The sequence below is a fragment of the Gracilinanus agilis genome, chromosome 3 (assembly GCF_016433145.1).
Source record: "Gracilinanus agilis isolate LMUSP501 chromosome 3, AgileGrace, whole genome shotgun sequence".
Taxonomy (NCBI): Eukaryota; Metazoa; Chordata; class Mammalia; order Didelphimorphia; family Didelphidae; genus Gracilinanus; species Gracilinanus agilis.
This window is the reverse complement of record NC_058132.1, coordinates 99,639,844-99,658,984: the sequence shown is the minus strand read 5'-3', so window position 1 is coordinate 99,658,984 and position 19,141 is coordinate 99,639,844. Positions and strand designations below refer to the sequence as shown.

The window sequence follows — 19,141 nt, the reverse complement described above, 5'->3', positions numbered from 1 at the left end:
TAAATACTTGCTGAGGGGCAGCTAGGTAGCATAGGCCTGGAGATTGGGAGGACCTGGGTTCAGAAATGGCCTCAGATGCCTCTCAGCTATGAGACTCCAGGCAAATTATTTAATCCCAATTGCCTAGCCTTTACCACTCTTCTGCTTTGGAACTAAAATTTAGTATCAATTCTAAAACAGAGATAAGGGTTTACAAAAATACTTGCTGACTTACTGACTTGACCTTAAGATCTTCTTTCCAGCCACATTTGATGAACTTTTAAGCTTACCATGCTCATTGCAACCTAGTCACCATTTAGATTAAGTCTTCCTGGCACAGGACTATTCTAAGAACCAAATGAGATAAGGATTGAAAAGTAAATATATAGATAAATATGAATTATGCATTATCTTTTTCAAATGTCTTACTTATCCTTCCTTTCATATTTTGTACATATTATTTTCACTCCTCTCTTTTTATACCTGTAGTCCATGTAAGCTCTGGTGCATCCTTATCTCAAGTCCTAATTCTACTGACAAGCTGGGTCTCTAGAGCTTGCCTACTCTTCCCTTTAGGGTTCAGGGGATTTCTGAGATGTTTCTCTAATAACATTAGCATGGGTCCCCATTGGTGTTCTTCCTCCACAAGATGATCACCTGAGAATTACCCAACCCTAACTAGCTTTTAGAAATGTATTTATTAAGGTAATAAAGAGCTGGTACACAAAATCCTTTTAAGTATCTGTGATACATTCTCCCACAAGGGTTAGGCAAGAGGGGTTTTAGCGAGTGCTTAGACAACACATAAAGGAATAACTCACAGACCTGAGTGGTTGGAAGACTTTTTCTCCCATTTGCAAATGGGAGAAGTTGTAAATGTGCTCAAGAAGTTCCCCTTAAAAATGATGAAATCTGCAGCTAATTTGTCTTTGGCCCCTAATGCTGACAGTACTACAAACTGATCCAGGAATACTGCTTAGGAAACTGATGGAAGGAGCAACATCCTCTGGAGCCTTTGGAGCTGGAAGGTCCTCCTCTGATTAAAGAGAAGAATCTCAGGGAGGAGACCTGGCCAAAGCTGAAGTGGAAGAAGCCAAAGTCTCTCATTCCCCTCCATCCCTCAAGGTTGTTCTTCTCAGGGATGTGTTGGAAATTCGCAGTCTCCAACTTCTGGAATTTTTCCACCCTAGCTTACCTGATGCTTTTATATCAGGTGACCCAGAGGCCATAATGAAATTCTACAGTCAACTGGAAGAGGCTTATCTTGTAACATTTCACTTCATCAAATGGCTTTTAAGGACTGTTTTGGTCATTTGGCTGATTTAGATATTTTGTCACATAGTTAAGATACCAGGTAATAATTAAATGGAAGTGTTTTAGGTCCTATCCTTTCAAATAGGTCAGTTCATTTGTCTAAGTTTCTCTTGAGTCTCAAATCCGTCAAGATGATATTCCACCCTGCTTTATTTACTCTTCTCATATTATTTATACAAGATTAATTAGTACTACTACCTTGGTCTTGGACCTAGGTCTTCAAGAGGCAGCTAGGTGGTGCCATAGTGCACATAGCATTGGGCCTGATGTCTGGAAGGCCTGAGTTCAAATCCAGTGTCAGACACATACTAGCTGTATGACTCTAGAGAAGCCACTTTGCTTCTGTCTGTCAGTTTCTTCATCTGAAAAATGGAGATAATAATAGCATCTGCTTCCCAAGATTTTTATGGATAAATGAGATAACTGTAAAGTGCTTAGCACAGTACCCGGCACATAGCAAGCTTTACATAAATGTTGGTCATTATTATTATTTAAGGCTTCAAGGCCAGTTCTCTAACCATTATACCATGCTAAAACTGTTCTGATGTTCTATACTAAAAGCACTTGGCTTGGAGCCAGAGGATATAGGTACAATGACTAGATTTGCTACATGTTGCCTTGGTGGCTTTAGGTGGTCACTTTCTCCTCACTCTCTACTGCAATTTATTATTTTTAAAAAATTATCTGTAAAAGAGGTACCAAAAAGTCTGAAGAAAATAACAGCTTAAAAAATAGAATAGTCAAATGTTAAAAGGGGCATAAAAGTCCACTGAAGAGAAGAAGTCCTTAAAAAGCAGAATTAGGAAGAGTCAAGATGTGGGGGGAACAAGAAGAGGGCTCAAGTGTGTGAAGGATTATCATATGGGACAGGAATTAGATTTACTCTCTTTGTTTCTAGACAGTAGATCTGGGGAAAATGGGTGGAAAATACAAAGAGGTAAATTTTGGCTTGATATGAGAAAAAAATTTCCTTATAATTAGAGTTCTACAAAAGTGGAATGATACTAGATAAGCACAAGCTACACGATCACTTGTCAGATATGTTGTAGAGGGCTGTTTTTTTTCCAAGTATAAATTAGAATAGGGAGACTGAAAATACTGAGATTCTCTGATCAGGTGAGCTATCTCTAAGGTCTGTTGCAGCAAATATGATTTTCTAATTATTTCTCCTTGTGTCCCCCTTAGGGTGCTGAATGAATGAACTGTTCACTGATACAGTGTCCAGTAGTCAGAACTAGGTAATAAAGAAAATAAGTTAGAAAGAAAGCTTCACAAACTGTTTCTGAAGGCCCTTGCTATCATGGCACATTGATTTTATGTTTCTTTCATTATTAACAGTAATTGCTGCAATTTAAAAGGTCATTAGTCTTTTATGCTCTGTACTAAAGCTTCTTCAACATCTTCTCTGGACAGCAGGGCCTAGCACTTTCAGATCATTTCTGATTAGTCTTATATTAGTCTGATTCAGTCAAGACAGTGGTTCACTGCAGGTACCATCACATTGAAATTAATCAATTAAATCTCCTCAATTTACAGAATTTCCAAGGGTCTCATTACTCGGGAAATTACTTTGTGTCTTTGTTCTTCTACCCCTTTGGTGCCTTCTTGTTTTGATTTTGAATTGTGCAGAAACACTGAACTTTTGTTATGCTTCTTTTGCTTTTTATATTTGTTTCATCTATTTTACAGCTTAGTTTATATTTCTGGTTGTCAATTTCATTTATTCATTGAAGAGATGTTGGAACTGGAGTTAGGAATGATATTGATTTTACAGAATTTTAAAGCTGGAAGGGATCCTAGATCAAAGAAAATTGTAACACAGAACAAAGTATGTTAGAAGTGAAAGGGGCATTAGATGTCATCTCGCACAATCTTCTGATTTTCTCAGAGAATTGATCCAGGGAGAGGAAGTTCTACACATCCATGTGGTGAGACAGCAGAGACTGGAGCCTGAATCTGTTGACTTTTAAGCACCTTGGGGAAAATAAGAGGTTACTTATCCAAAACAAGTCTTCAAAATATTCAGAAGAAGGCCCAGAATGTCTTTCTTCATTTAGCTCTACAAGAAGACCATAACTATAAAGAACTACTTATATGACTTTAGGGCTATTTACCCAAACTATACTCAATAAATTCTTTGACCTTGATATCTCAGAAAGAAGGCATTAAGATTAAGAAGGACTGGGAAAGATTTCTTCTAGAAGGTGAAATTTCAGTTGAGGTTTGAAGAAGTCAGAGCAGCCAAGATGCGGAAGGTCATGGCAGGCCTGGAAATCTGTCAGTGAAAACTCTTGGAGTCAGGAGATGAAGTATCAGTCACTGAGGCCAGTGTCACAGGATTATATAGTATAGGGAGTAAGGTGTAAAAAGACTGGAAAGGTGAGAAAAGCTCAGGCTATAAAGGGCTTTGAAAGCTAAATAGGATTTTATATATGATCCTGGAGTTAATAGGGAAACATTGGGATTTACTGAGCAAAGCAAGGATATGGTCAGACTTGTATTTTTGGAAGATCAATCTGATAACTGAGTGGAGGACGGATTGAAGAAGAGACTTAAACAAGACACCAACTAGCAAGCTATTGCAACGTTCCAGGTCTGAGATGATCATGGCCTGCTCCCAGCTGGTGGCAGGTCAGAAGAGAAAAGGGGTCATAATAGAGGAATGTTGCAAAGGTAGAAACAATGGGATTTAATCAGTAATAGGATATGAGGGGAGCATGGGGTGGCAAGAGAGCTAGAGGAGTAAAAGATGACATGCAGGTTGTAAATCTGGGTAACTGGGAGGATGATGGTACTTTGGACATCAGAGGAAAGTTAGAAAGAAGGGACGATTGGGGGCAAAAAATAATAAATGTAGGTTTTAACATGTTGAGCTTAAGATGTCTATGTGATTTTCAATTCAAGATGTCTAAAAGAGATGAGAGAATGGAGGTCAGGAGAGAGGCTAGGAACAGACAAGAAGATAGGAGAATCATCTGCAGAGTTACTTGAAACCATGGGAGCTGATAGAAGCACTAAGTGAAATAGTACAGAGGGAAAAGAGAAGAGCATCCAGTCTAGCACAGAGCTCTGGAAGGAACACCACTTTAGCAGGCATGGCATGAAGATCCATCAAAGGAGACAGTAAAGGGGTGGATGAAAAGGTAGGAGAATCAGGAGAGAATGGTGTCATGAAAACTTAAAAGAGAAGAGTATCATGGAGAGTATGATCAACAATGTTAAAGGCTGCAGAGAGGTCAAGAAGGATGATAAATAAGAAAAGGACATTACATTACATCTCTAAGAGATCATTAGTAACTAAGGAAAGTAAGTTCAGTTGAAGAATAAGATCCAAAGCCATGCTGCAAAAAGTTAAGAAAAGGAGACATGGAAATCGGTCATGGAGATACCTACTGCAGATGACTTCCTCAATGAGTTTTGCCAGCATAGGAAGAGAGATATAGGAGGACACCTATAAGGGACAGACAGATCAAATGAGAATTTCTTGAGGAAGGGGAGATATTGTCTTGTTTATAAGCAGTAAGGATGTGGCCAGGACACAGGGAGCAACTGGAGATTAGTGAGAGAGTAGGGATTACAATAAGGGTAAAATCTTTGGGAGAAGATGGTATAGAATAGGATCACCTGTGCATGTGGAGGGGTTCCCTTTGGCAAAGAGAGGTCTCTCTGTGAAACAGCAGTGAAGGATCAGATAGTGGTAGGAAGAAACTGAGTCTTGTGAGATGGAAGAGAAGAGGGAGATCTCAAGGAACGGTTTCAGTTTTTTTTCAGTGAAATATGAATCAAGGTTCTTAGTTAACAGTGTAGGAAGAAGGAGCTGTGGTTTGAGGAGGGAGGAAAATAGCTGAAAGAGCTGTCCAGTGATGGACTGTGAGTCTCCTGGCCTGAGGAACAAATTGGATCAGTTCAAAAAGATTCAACATCAGAAGCCTGGCCACCAAACCTAGTCAGGAATTATTTCTAGTCTCAGCAACCCATGCAGGCTGTTGATAAGTCAAAAGGAAATGCAATCCTTGAAATAAAGAAGAAACAAGATCACAGAATCAGAGAACATGGGAATGAAGCTTCAGAATATAATGTGCTAGAGATGGGAAGTACAAGAGATGGCTAACAATAATAGCTGGCATTCATACTGTACTTTAAAGTTTACAAAACAAAGGAGCAGAGCCAGAAGAACATTGTACACAGAGACTGATATACTATGGTAAAATTGAATGTAATGGACCTCTGTACCAGCAGCAATACAATGACCCAGGACAATTCTGAGGGATTTATGGTAAAGAATGCTACCCACATTCAGAGGAAGGACTGCAGGAGAGGAAACATATAAGAAAAACAACTGCTTGAACGCATGGGTCGGGGTGGACATGATTGAGGGTGTGGACTCGAAACTACCACACCAATGCAACTACCAACAATTTGGAAATTGGTCTTGATCAAGGACACATGACAAAACTAATGGAAATGTGCATCAGCCATGGGTGGGGGGAGTGCGGGGGGCGAAGGGGAAAGGAGGAGCATGAATCATATAACCATGTTAAAAATGAATATTAATAAATGTTTGAAAAAAAAACAAAAAAAACACTTAATATATATTATCTTATTAGAGATAAACTAATTCAAGTTGCGAATATCACCAAATTATTTACTTATGGTCACTTAGCCAGTTAGTGGCAGAGCTGAGATTCAAACTTAGTTCTTGACTCCCAAATATCAAAGGGGTAAATTTTGGCTCAATATAAGGAAAAAAACATCCTAAAAATGGGCTGCCTGAGGAGATAATTAGTTAACAGTAACTGAAAGCTTCAAGTGAAGTTTAGAGGGTCGCTTTGGGGGGACATTGTGGATCTGTACTCCTTTTTTGAAACGGATTGGGTTACTGCAATAGTCTCCTCATTGTTTTCTCTGCCCCATAGTCTCTCCTCTTCCTTACTATTACATTCTTCTGCTGCTTAAATGGTATTCCTCAAGCACAGGTTTGACCATGTCTCTTTTCATATCAAAAAGCTTCAGTGGTTTCCTCTGACATTTAGGATAAATTATCAACTCCCCCGCTTGAGATCTCCCCATCTGGCTCCAGTCTACCTTTCCAGGCTGATTATATACTTTTCCCCTTCATCTATTTCTTGCTTTCAGTCATCATTCCATTTCCCATTTCCAGGTCTTTACATGCCTGGAATTCATTCCCTTATCACCAAAACTCCCCCTTCAGAGGTCAGTTCATATGCTGTAACACCTCCCCACCACCACCCCAGACCTTTTTTCAGTCTTAGTCCTCACCCATCCTATATTTAGGTGCCTATTTGTATTCATTTATATGTGCAAATGTTATTTTCCAAGGGTGTTTGATTTTAGTCATTGTACTTCCCAGCAGCCATCAGGTTTATGCTTTTTGACTGATGTCCTTGAGCCTCTTCCAGTTTAAAGTATATGATTATATGTCTGAACCCAAAAGAAAAAGGAAGATTGAAAGTGACAATAGCTAGGAAAATGTCCTTTTGACCCCAACCCCTTTGAGTTTTTTTTATCTCTTTGTTTATTTGAATGCATGCCACAATTTCAGATCTAGAATGGTATTAAGCTATTTGATAGTGACTGAAAGCTTCTCAAGAGAGAATCTGTAAATCTGCATAAAGAAACTTATTCACAGTCTTCTAAACTCATGTTGTGCTAGGTCAGGGACTGAAGGCCAGAAACATTTCATTTTGCTACTTTAGAAAGTACCTCAGAATACAGGTATCCATCTACTTAAAAAAAATGAACCTAAAAACCAACCCGACCTAGAAATCCACAACAGAGTTTGCATTTAGACACATGAAAATGTGAGCCTTAATTTTTCTTAATAGGCTCCCAATGCCAAGGTGTGACCATTCACTTAATGCCCTCCTCCCCCCAACAAAACCTTTACCTTCTGTCTTAGAATCATTCTGTGTAAGGCAGAGGAGTGGTAAGGACTAGGCAATGGGGGTTAAGTGACTTCCCCAGGGTCGCCTCGCTAGGAAATGTCTGAGGCCAGATTTGAACCCAGGACCTCTAGGCTCTAGGTCTGCATCTGAATCCACTGAGCCACCTAGCAGCTCTTAACATTTACTTTGACAAATGAAAAAAAAAGGGACATTACTGAATCTCGCAGATGGTCATTTCATGGGAAGTTCCAGCCATACCTGTAAGAGCCAAATAGGAAGCTGTGTACCGCTTTTCCAGTCCATCTCTGACTGTCTGAATGGCACCATAGATTGGAGGTAAAATCATAATCAGGTTACTCAGAGTGTTCCCTGTGGTAGAAAAACCGAAGAAGAGATTTAGAATTAACCAATTACACATTAAAGATACATTGATCCCCTCACTAAGTGTCTTCTATTGTTCTAGAGGGAAAGGGATCTTATGGCTATCTCAGTAGTCATTTCAGAAATGAAAGAGAACTCTCTGAGGTCATCTCACTCAGGCCTCCCTTGAAGCAGGAATCCTTTTTGCAAAATCTCTGACAAATGATCCATAACCTATCTGACCTCTGCTTGAAAACATCCAAAAAGAGAAGCCTGTCTACTTCTCAGTTTTGGGTAGGTCATGTAACCTCAGAATTTTAGGGAACTCCTGGTCTAGAATTTCCCAGCACCACTGCAGCTCAACTGTCATCTGTGATTTTTATCTTAGGGAGTTAAGGGGGGCATTATAGGGTGAAGTGACTTGTCCATAGTCGCCCAGACAATATAGGCAAGATGCAGAACTTAAGCCCATGTTTCTCTGATTCCAGGCCATCCCTTTTATCTACAACACCAAGCTGACTCAGTAGTTTTATAGCTCTTCCTAACCACAGCATCACTGAACCCCAGGGCACCTTCAAGGTGATCCAGCAAAACTCCCATCTGAAGCATGACTCCTCTTTATAACATCCCTGAAAAGTGGTTGTGTGGCTTCAGTTTGAATATTTCCAGGGACTGGGAACTTAATACCTCATAAGGGAAAAGGACAAGAGAGGGGAAAGAATTTAATAGCATTTAATACATACCAGGCATTGTGATGAGTACATTTACAAATACTATCTCATTTGATCTTCACAACAAACCTTCAATGTAGGTACCAGTATAGCCTCCTTTTATAGTCAAAAAAACTGAGGCAATCAAAGATTAAGTGATTTTCTTAGGGTCACACAATGTGGACCTTTTGAACTCAGGTCTTTAAAATTCTAAGCCCCATGTTCTATCTAACTTCCACTAACTGCCCCATAAGGCAGCCTATGGAATTTGGAGACTATCATCTTTTTCCAAACTTAAAGTGATTTTATACAGGAATTTTCAAATACAACTTATTTAGCAAATAGTAAATAATTTTATTTTATTTTTAAACTCTTACCTTCTGTCTTAAAATCTATTCTAAATATCAGTTCCAAGGTAGAAGATTGGTAAGGGTTAGGCAATTGAACTTAAGTGATTTACTTGCTCAGGATCACACAGCTAAGTGTCTCAAGCAACATTTCAACCCAGGACCTTCTCTCTCTAGGCCTAGCTCTCTATCTACTGTGCTACCTAGCTGCTGCATAAACTATAATTTTGAGGGCAAAAATATTGATATTATACAATAAAGAAAGCTAAAAAATATTTTGCCAGGAATTTCTTAAACAGAGAAACTCAATAATATAGCTATCAGTAGTAGGCTTTTCTTTTTTTGATTGTTATTTAAATAAACTATAACAAAAGATTCTCTGACTCCCTTATCAACAATTTAAAGAAATCTTTGTTCATAGAAAGAATTCCACCTGCGTCACTTGAGTAATAAAATATCTAAAGGCAGTAGTGTATAATGGAAAGAATAAAAGCTTTGGATTTAGAGGATCTAGATTCAAATGCAGCATTGTAAGTGTTTTTTTTTTTTAAACCCTTACCTTCCATCTTGGAGTCAATAATGTGTAGTGGCTCCAAGGCAGAAGAGTGGTAAGGGTAGGCAATGGGGGTCAAGTGACTTGCCCAGGGTCACACAGCTGGGAAGTGTCTGAGGCCAGACCTGAACCTAGGACCTCTCATCTCTAGGCCTGGCTCTCAATCCACTGAGCTACCCAGCTGCCCCCTGTAAATGTTTTAATAAGGAGAAAAGGCCCATTACAATTTGGATTGTATATTTTTGAATCATCTTATTCATTACTGATTTGAATCTTTAAAATTCACTTCAAGTGTAAATTTAATAAACAGCTATTAAGAAGCACTTCACTATACCACATAAAGAGGGAGATGCAAAACTAAATAAGGTACTAAGACTTAATTCTTTGCCCTTAGCCAACTTAACATTTGGTGGGAGAAAGAAGACAAAGATACAAATAACTAATGAAAATAGATTGTTAAAGTACACCAGAGAAGAATAAAATATTATGAAAGTTCAAAGGAAGGAACGATAATTTCTGATTGGAGAAGACTAATAAGATAGTAAATTTCCAGTTACCGAAAGTGTTCAAAAAGAGGCTGTATGACCCCCTTTGGCAGGGAGGTAGTACATAGAGGACAATATGGATGATCTTAGTCCGAGTGAGTGACTTTTGAGCCTATTGACAAGTTTAAGATTTGTAAGATGATGCAGCTTGTTGGAAAGAGTACTGGACTTGGTGGAAGAAGATATATATGCTACTTTGTGACTTTGGGTAAATAATTTCTGGGCCTCAGTTTTTTTTCCCTACAAAATAATGGGTTTGGATTATATTTCTGATTGCCTTCTAGCTTTAACAATCTAACTCTAGGTTTCTTGTAGGCAGAAATGCGGGTGGAGATATATCCCAAGTCTAACTTAGGGCAAATCACTTCCCTTCTCTAGGCCTCAGTTTCTTCATCTGTAAAATGAGGGTACTGTACTAGATGCCCTGAAAGATCCCTTTTAGTTTTAAATCCTATGAAAATTAGAAAAGCTGACATTGGAAAGGAGAAGCAAATCTCAAGAATCTAGGGGTATTTTTCACATATGCAGTACTACAGAGAAAGATAAAGTGAACATGTTGTTCCACTCCTCATGGACAGGAAGGAAAAGCTAATAATAGAGAAGTCCTTGAAAAGGCAAAGGCATTTAATCTCTTTTTCACTTCTGCCTCTGCAGAAAGGATAAAATGTGAATGGCTTATGAGAATAAGCCCTGCTCACCAGGAGAGAATGAAAAGCCAAGGGGAAGGAAACTGAGATGAGTAGGGAGGGCCAAAAGAAAAGATCCAACATATATCAGAACAGGACAGAGTCTAGTGACCTACAACTAAGGGGAGAAATTTTACAGTCACTTTTTTGAGGGATCAAGGACAGAAGAAAGCCTTGAAGTCTGGGAAAAAGACAGATGTTGTGCCTCTTTTTAAAAAATTGAACAAATAATAGATGTACATTGGTGATTAAAATTATGCCGCTCACAAAGCTAGTAAGAGCTAAGATTTAAAGCTCTACCTTTGGACTCCATAGTCAGGTCTCTTTCACTACAGGTAACAAGCATTTACTATATGTCTACCATGTGTATAGCTTGAGTTAGAAACACAAATATGAAAAATGGCATACTTCAAGAGTTTATAAGTTAGTAGAGATAATTACCTAAAAAAATAAATCAGAATAAGATCAGAATTGTGATTACTGCAAAATAGCCAAAAGTACTATAAGAGATTCAAGGAAAGAGAGAGAGATTATTCCTAGTTGAGATGGGATTATTTAAATATTCTATTTCTTCTTTTGTTAATCCAGGCAATTTATATTTTTGCAAATATTTGCCCATTTCACCTAGATCGTCATATTTGTTGCCATATAATTGGGCAAAATATCTCTTAATAATTGTCTTAATTTCCTCTTCACTGGAGGTGAGATTGCCCTTTTCATTTTTGATACTGCTAATTTGATTCTCTTCTTTCTTTTTTTAAAATTAGATTTACTAGTACATTATCTATTTTATTTGTTTATTTCCAATTGAAAAAGGAAAAAAGGGAAGACTTCCTGGAGGAGGTTGTACTCAAACTGGATCTTTGGGGAAGGAAACTATTTCAAGAGGAGAATTCAAGGAGGTTAAGAAGTCAAAGGGAAATCCACCACAGGCTCATGGGCCAGCATAAGCAGAGGTGCAAGGTCAGAAAGGGGCAGGTTTAGTGTAGCAACTGAGTTAAAAAAGAATGTATTAAGTGAAGGAGTGAGATGAGGCCAGAAAGGCAAGGTGGGTTCAGACTAGGAAGGGCCTCGAAAACAGTGCTCAGGAGCTAATATTCTATCCTTTGGGGAGGGAAATAATGAGGCCTGGGTATCAGTAAGTTTATGTGGGCAGTAGTATGAAGGAAAAACTGGCCTGGAGTCAAGAGAAAAAAGAAGCAGGCAGAACCAAGAGTTAGGAAGCTATCATCACAGCCCAAACAAGGGGGCTTGAGGTGCAAATGAGGTTGAGAACTGACCTTAGTATTTATAGACAAGTCAGCTTAACAAGAAAATCTGGGAAGATATTAGTTCAAATAATCAAACAATTAATTAATTGGTCCACTTCTAAAAAGCACACAGGGCAGATATGAAGGAGAGCAAGTTTAATTTTCTTTTGTGACAAAATGATGGGTCACACATCTATACAGAAGTAATGGATGAATGTACTCCAGTTTAAGCACAGTTTTCAATTTTATCCTACATGACAGTTCACAAAAAAAGGAAAAATCAGTGATGAAGTAGGTAAAACACTGGAGTCAGGAAAAGCAGAGTTCAAATATGGTCTCAGATATTTCCCAGTTGTTTGATCCTGGACATATCAACTAATTTCTGTCTGCTGAAGTTTCCTGATCTATAAAATGGGGATGATAATAGCACCCCTCACAGGACTATTGTGAAGATCAAATGAGATAATATTTATACAGTGTTTTTCAAACCTTAAAGTGTCATATAATTCCTCATTATTGCTATTATTTTTATATTTACTGAGTACATAAATGTTTTGTTGAATGAATCATTATTATATATCTTTCATCATCTTTTAGACTGTAAGTTCTTGCAAGGAAGAGAATATCATTTCTTTGATCTTTGTTTCCCCAATGCCCAACAAAGGACCAAGTACAGTAGGCATTTAATAAATTTAGAATTTATTTGGATGTCACTAAGGGGCCAGTATTTGGTTGTTTTTTAAAATCAGTCAGCAGAGGGCAGCAAAATCCAGCTTTGGGAGATAGTAAATGAAGGGGGAAAAAATTGGCAAAATGAAAAGTGGGACACAAACAGGTAAGAAATGGGAGTTTGGTGAGAGAGGGAAGCAAAGGTTCCAAGGCTTCAAAAACAAGGGTCTATTTGCAGCTAATCAAATATGACCTTCCATCTCTGGCCTCCATCTTCTATCCCCATCCATCTGCCCACTGGCTAACCTTATCGAGAATGCTGAGGCCCATTCCCTCAGCTTCTTAAGTTCCCCTTGAGTTTCCCTCAAGCCTCTGGAGGCCTTTCCAGGCTCTTTCCAGCTTCTAACGCTTTCCCCTTCTAATTTCTTCATTCTCCCATAGATGTCTTTTATTAACTAGATATTTACATGTCTCCCCCATTGGAATATATCTTCCTTGAGGGCAGAGACCATTTTCTGCCTTTCTTTCTAGTCTCATACTCAGTGACAGTGCTTAGCTTATAGTAGCTGTCGCCTTGGGCAGATAAGCAGAATAAGTTGCTGACTGACTTAGATTCTAGAAGGGAATCTGGCGTCTCAGTCAGGAGCCAGTCCTTTACCTGCAGGAACAAAGAACTGTAGTCTGGTCAGAGGAATGAGAGTCACAGAATCTTACGAGCTGGGAGGGACCTTTGAAATAATCTTGTCCAACTCTGTCCAACAACTAGAGCCAGTGAGTTCCCACAGCTTTCTGAAAGACCAATCTGGAGGACTGAAGTGGTGTTCTCCTCTCATATGCATCTCAGCTGACTGCTGATGCCTGGCCTACTCTGGAATAGATTACAAAACAGTTGGAGAAAGGGGTTCCGTACTGGTGGGTAGGAAGTAGACCCTTTAAGGTTCCTTCAAACACTAAGATTCTCCAGTGCACACATAAAAAGGTAAATAACGTTACAAGGCAATACATAGTTAAGGTGAAACATATACATGAGTGCCCTGAGAGTCCACAAGAAGAAGGCATGGTGGATGGAGGCAGACGAAGGAAAGCTTCAGAGTGGTAGTAGGTTGAGGTTGAACATTAAGAGATAGGTAAAATTTAGATAGGGAGGAGAAAAGAAGACATTCCTGGGAGGAGGAAGCAGAGTAATAAGGGAATGGTTCTGTGTGTTTGAAGCATTAGGAGACCAATCTTATCTGATTAATGTAGAGGGTTCACTTATCAAAGGATAACAGGTTTCAAATTTATATTGCATGTTAATTTGAAGTTTAAAGTACTCAACTATTTTCACTAATAGTATCAAAATCTGCTTTTCTTCATAAAGTTTCAGAAACATTACATTTTAATCTGAACAAAGGGAGGAATGGTTACTTAATTAAACAAATATGTATCAAGTACTAATCCTGGGCAAAGGACACACAGATTAAAAAAAAATGACAGTGTTAAGAAGGTTGAGTAGATAGGACTTTGTAATAGACTGGATATGAAGAGGTAAAGACAAAGGGAGCTGATATGAAACCTAGGTTGTAAGCCTGAGGTGGCTGGGAGGATGGTGGTGCTCCAGACAGTTAACAGGAAGGTTGTTTTTTTTTTTTTTTTTTTTTTAAATAAAGAGCTCAGTTTTGGACATGTTTTGTTTAAGATGTCTATAGGATATTCAGTTCAAGATGCCCAATAGCAGTTGGAGATGCAATCCTGGAGGTCAGGCCCAGATAAGTAGATCTGAGAATGATCAACAGAAATGATTAAATCAATGGGAGCTAATGAAACCACCAAGCAAAATATCATAGAGGGAGAAGAGTACCTAGGATAAAGCCTGGAGGATATTCATTTTTAGAAGATGTGATCTGTATGAAGATTCAGCAAATAAAACTGAGAAAGAGTGATTAGACAGGTAAGAACTAAGAGAGTAGTGTCTTAAAAACCTAGAGAGAAAAGAGTAACAAGGAAAAGCGAGTGAATGACATTGTCAAAGGCTACAGAGAAGTCAAGAAGCATGAGAGTTAATTCAAGACTGCTATATTTGGCAATAAAGAGATCACTAGTAACTCTGGAGAGAACAGTTTCAATTGAATGATGAAGAAGGTGGCTGCAGAGGATTTTGACAAATAGAAGGAAAGGAAGTAGAAGTATCTATTGTAGACCACCTTCTCAAGAAGTTTAACCATGAAAAAGATAAAAAGTTGATATCGAGCAGGGATGGACAGATTAAGTGAGGGTGGTTTCCTGAGGAGAAGACATGGGCATGTTTGCAGGCAGCAGAGAAGTAGCAAGTCAGGAGTAATTCCGGATTAGTGAGACATCAAGAATGATCAAAAGAGCAATTTTCTGGAGAAGCCAAGCTGGAATGGGATGGGATCACTTGTGCATTTGTTGAACTGTGTATATAGGAGGGTTTGCCCTGGCAAGGCAAAGATCACCTCTGAAGAAAGCCTGGAAAGGTACATTGGAGCTAGATTACTAGAAGCCTTAAATGGAGGTGCTGATGTTTAATTCAGTATAACTTAATTCTGAGAAAGTTACTGAAGGTTTCTGAGAGATGGTGTAATTAGACTTGTGTATAAGGAAGGCTACTTTGGAAGCACTATGAAGGACGGAGTAGAGAGGGAAAAGACTATACAAAGGCAAGAAGAACAGTGGAGAGGTTATTAAAATAGTCTCATTAAGAGGTAATGAGGTTCTGAAGTATGGTCAAGGCAGTGTGAAGAGAGAAGGGAATAGAGAAATATTGCAGAGGCAGAAAATAAGGACTTGGAAACTAACTGGTTGTGAAGGATGGGGGAGAAGGAAAAAAATCAAAGATGATTCTGAGACTTTGAGCTTCAATGAGAGGGAGGATGAAAGTGACATCAACACAGCTGGATTATAATCACCAATACAAAGTACTGTCATGTAGGGGATCGGCTCGACTCCAAAGGGAGTTATCAACAATTAAGTCAACCTTGGAGGGAATATATAGACTATTATTCCACTGGGATCAATCCAAGGATAGAATTTATTGCAAGTCTTTCAAATGACATAGCTGAAGTAATTGAAAATATTCTTAAATTAGCAGATTAAACTAAATTAGGGAAGGTTACTGATCCTGTGGGAAAGACAAATGTATTTGCAAATGCTTTGGAAACATGGTCCTACAAATTGCATGGGATCCAATCAGGACAAATGGAAAAGTTTATACAGCAGGCCAGAAAAGCAGTATCATAAATATAGGACAGGAAGAGAGTAAGTAGGAACAAGTATAAGATTACATAGCAAAATAATACATGAGGGTTATAGTTGACAACAAGCTGAATTTGAGTCAGAAACTGGTATCTTTCTTTGGAAAAATAAACATTCAACCAGATCCTACAACAACATAATTCTGTTAAAATAAATAATAACTTTTCTGGTACCCTCACATTTTTGTTCAGATCATGTTCAGAGGACTTGTCCACCCAGTTCAGGGCCCTACATTTTTTTTTATTCAGGCACTTCAATACCAAAATAGTAGGGCAGCTGAGGAAAGCACATGGTTTGGGTGGATGGCTAATGGGATCCTAATATAAAGTAATTCTATCATGATCATGCACCACAATTTGTTTAGCCAGTCCCCAACTGATTTGGCATCTAATTGGTTTCTAGTTCTGTGCTACTTTAAAAAAAAGGCACTGTTTTCAAAGAAATGAAAGTGAAGCTGGAAAGATTTCAGAGAACGAATGGGGGTAGCAATATAGCATAGCAGGAGAAACACTAGGCTAGGAGGTGGGAGAGCTGGGTTTAAGTTCAGCTCTGCTACTGATTCACTGTGTGATATTAGGCAATAATCCACTACAAATCACGGGACTTAGTTTCATATTTAGTAAAAAAAATGACCTGAGATACCTTCCAGCTCTAACATGTTGTGCAGTAAGTAGAATGAGCATTATATTTGAATTTAGAGAACTTTGGATGAAATTCTGGCTCTGCTACTTACTATGTCAATTTGGGGAAGTCTTTTAACCTCTATAGGCCTCAATTTCCTGATCTGAAAAATGATGGAGTTATGTCTTGATCCCTAATGTCCCTTTCAGCTCTAAATCTAGGGACCTCTGCTGGAAGGCCCTCCTAGATCTAAGAGTCTATGTGCTTTTTAAGGTATCACAGTGAAGAAAGGAATTTAAGAAGGAACAGTGGTTGCTTTTATTACTCTTAACTCTTAATAAAATGAAGGTTAAGGGAGGATTATCCAAATTTATAAGAGGTTTTTAATTTTATTTTATAAGAACTTGATCCTTTTTTTCATAGGAGACTGAAAAAGAATAAATGGGTTGAAAATGCAGTGGGTCTCCCCCTCACCACTCAATTCTTGACTATAGGAATGATAATTAAGCATCTGACTAGGTTACCTACATTATTTTTTATTTTATTTTTAAAACCCTTACCTTCCATCTTAGAATTACTACTGTGTATTGGTTCTAAGGCAGAAGAATGGTAAGGGCTAGGCAATGCAGGTCAAGTGACTTGCTCAAGGTCACACAGCTAGGAAGAGTCTGAGGCTAGATTTAAGCCAAAGATTTAAGCCTAAGGCCTCCTGTCTCCAGGTCTGGCTGTCAATCCACTGAGCCACCCAGCTGCACCCTATCTCTGAGTCTTTTACAAAAAGAATAGATGATTATCTCCCTTGGGTAACTTGGTAAGGTTTAAAGAAAACTGGTTAGAGTCATATGATCAGGGTTCAAGCTTTGAGCCTATTCCTTATAGGGCTATGTGATCTTAAATATACAGAATTATAGAATCTCAAAGTTAGAAGAGAAATTAAGGTCACAAAATTCCAAACTTAAACCCAACTAACATCTTCTCTATCACATCTGTGACAATCAATCAGTCTGTTTGGTCAATAATCATCTGGCCTCTACTTAAGTTTTCCAGAAAAAAAATTGCTCTCGCATGACAGCCCCTTCTACTTTTGGATGGGAGGCAGAAACATTCTCACTAGAGTAAGCCACATCCTCCTTGGACAGAAAGAAGTGGTAGATAAGGACAAACAGAGTGTTAACCTGGTAAGAAAGCATGATTTGAAAGTGATGAAAAGACTTCAAGGAACTGTTGGAGCTCTTGCTCTGACAAAAATCAGAGCAGCTAAAAATTTAGTGGTTTATCAATTATAATTTCATTCTTCAAAAGGTGGAGGTACCAGTGAGAGAAAACAATTTCTGGACCTAATTCTTATCAACAAGGATAACTGACTGTTGGCAATAGAAATGATGTGAATTTTAGGGACTGCTTCATCCTAGCATTTGTGCATGCTAGATTTTTGAAGACTAGGTTTTAAAGGGTTTAGAAAAAGGACAGAATGGAGGTATAGAGTGTAGATAGCTATCTCAAGGAGTTTAGCAAAGAACAGAGCACAAGTCTTTTGAGACGGTCAGATAAAGTGAAAGTTTTTTTAAGGCTAAGGAAACTATGGGTATATTTGAAATCAGCAGGGAAAACCAATAGAAAGAAAGAGACTGAAGATTAGAGAGAGAGGGTGGTAGGGATGACAAGGGGGACAATCTTTTGGAAAAGACAGGAGGGAATAGAATCAAGGATGTATTTTGACAGATTTGCCTTGGCCAAAAAAAAAAAAAGGCCATCTCCTATGTGAGGCAGGAATGAAGTAGGAGTTAGTGGGAGAAGTCTGAGTGACAATGAGATGTGGAAGAAGAGAAAAGATGAAATGCATACATAGCCTTATAAAGTAAAAGGCCTTAATTTTTTGCTAGAGTATGAATCAAGGTACTCAGTGGAGAGAATTCAGGAAGGGGTTATTATAAGAGGGCTGAAGAGACAAGAAAATGTTTAGAATAGCCCCTGTGGTGAATGGGACCATAAACAGAGAGGGGAAAAGAATCTTATAAATGTCTCCTTCTCTCCACAATCCTAGTTCAGGCCTTCTAGCCTATTGCAGTAGTCTTTTATGTTGTTGTTATTGTTTGCTCTGTGATCATATTTTTGTTATTTATTTTTATTTTATTGATTAATTATAAAAATTTCCCATGGTTACATGATTCATATTCTTTCCCTCTCTCCCACCCACAGTCAATGAGCAGTTCCACTGGGTTTTACATGTGTCATTGTTCAAGACCTATTTCCATATTATTGATATTTGCACTAAGGTGATCGTTGAGAGTCTTGCAGTAGTCTTCTAACTAACCAGTACTGCTCTATGCCTCAAATCTCCCCTCATTCCAGTTCCTCTTCCATTTAGGTGCCAAAGTGTTTTTTCTAAAGTGTAGGCCTGTGCAGGAGTCCTCTTCTGGCCAGGCTCCTATCCCAGCTCAAAGAGCTCTAGTGGCTCAATAACAACAAAAAACTATAGCTAGAATTTATATACTGTTACTGTGCTAATTTTACAGACAAGGCAACTGAAGTAGACAGATGTTAACTGACTTGCCCAGGGTCACACAGCTAGTAAGTGTCTGAGGCTAAATGTAAATTCCAGATATTCCAGACTATCACTTTATTTACTTCAATACCTAGGTGCCTGTAAGATATTTAATGCTTTTCATAACCTGATCTCTTCTTAATACCTCCTTGCAGTTCCTTAACCATGACACTACATCTCCCATATTCAAGCCTTTTACTTATTTTCCCTCAAACTTAGTGTTTTGCCCTCTTCCCTTTGATATTTAGCTTTTTGTTGGTTTCTTTTAAACTCAGCACAAATCTTTCTTGGTCCCCTCAGCTAATTTCATGTGTACATGTACGGATGTGTGTGTGCACACACACATGAATGAATTTATGTATGTATTTTATATATATATATATATATATATATATATATAT

At 38.4% G+C, this 19,141-nt stretch overlaps 1 protein-coding gene across 2 annotated transcripts in view; it reads right to left on the bottom strand.

Annotated features, from left to right (window-relative positions):
- Window positions 1–19,141, bottom strand: part of ACER3 (alkaline ceramidase 3) — a 188,953-nt gene that overhangs the window by 89,501 nt on the left and 80,311 nt on the right. Inside the window, exon 2 of one of the 2 annotated variants that reach the window (XM_044668162.1) lies at window positions 7,458–7,568. The exons of the other annotated variant lie outside the window; for it this stretch is intronic. Within the exon in view, the coding sequence (XP_044524097.1) occupies window positions 7,458–7,568 (111 nt within the window). The remainder of the gene's footprint in view (window positions 1–7,457; window positions 7,569–19,141) is intronic. 2 annotated transcript variants of the gene reach the window in all.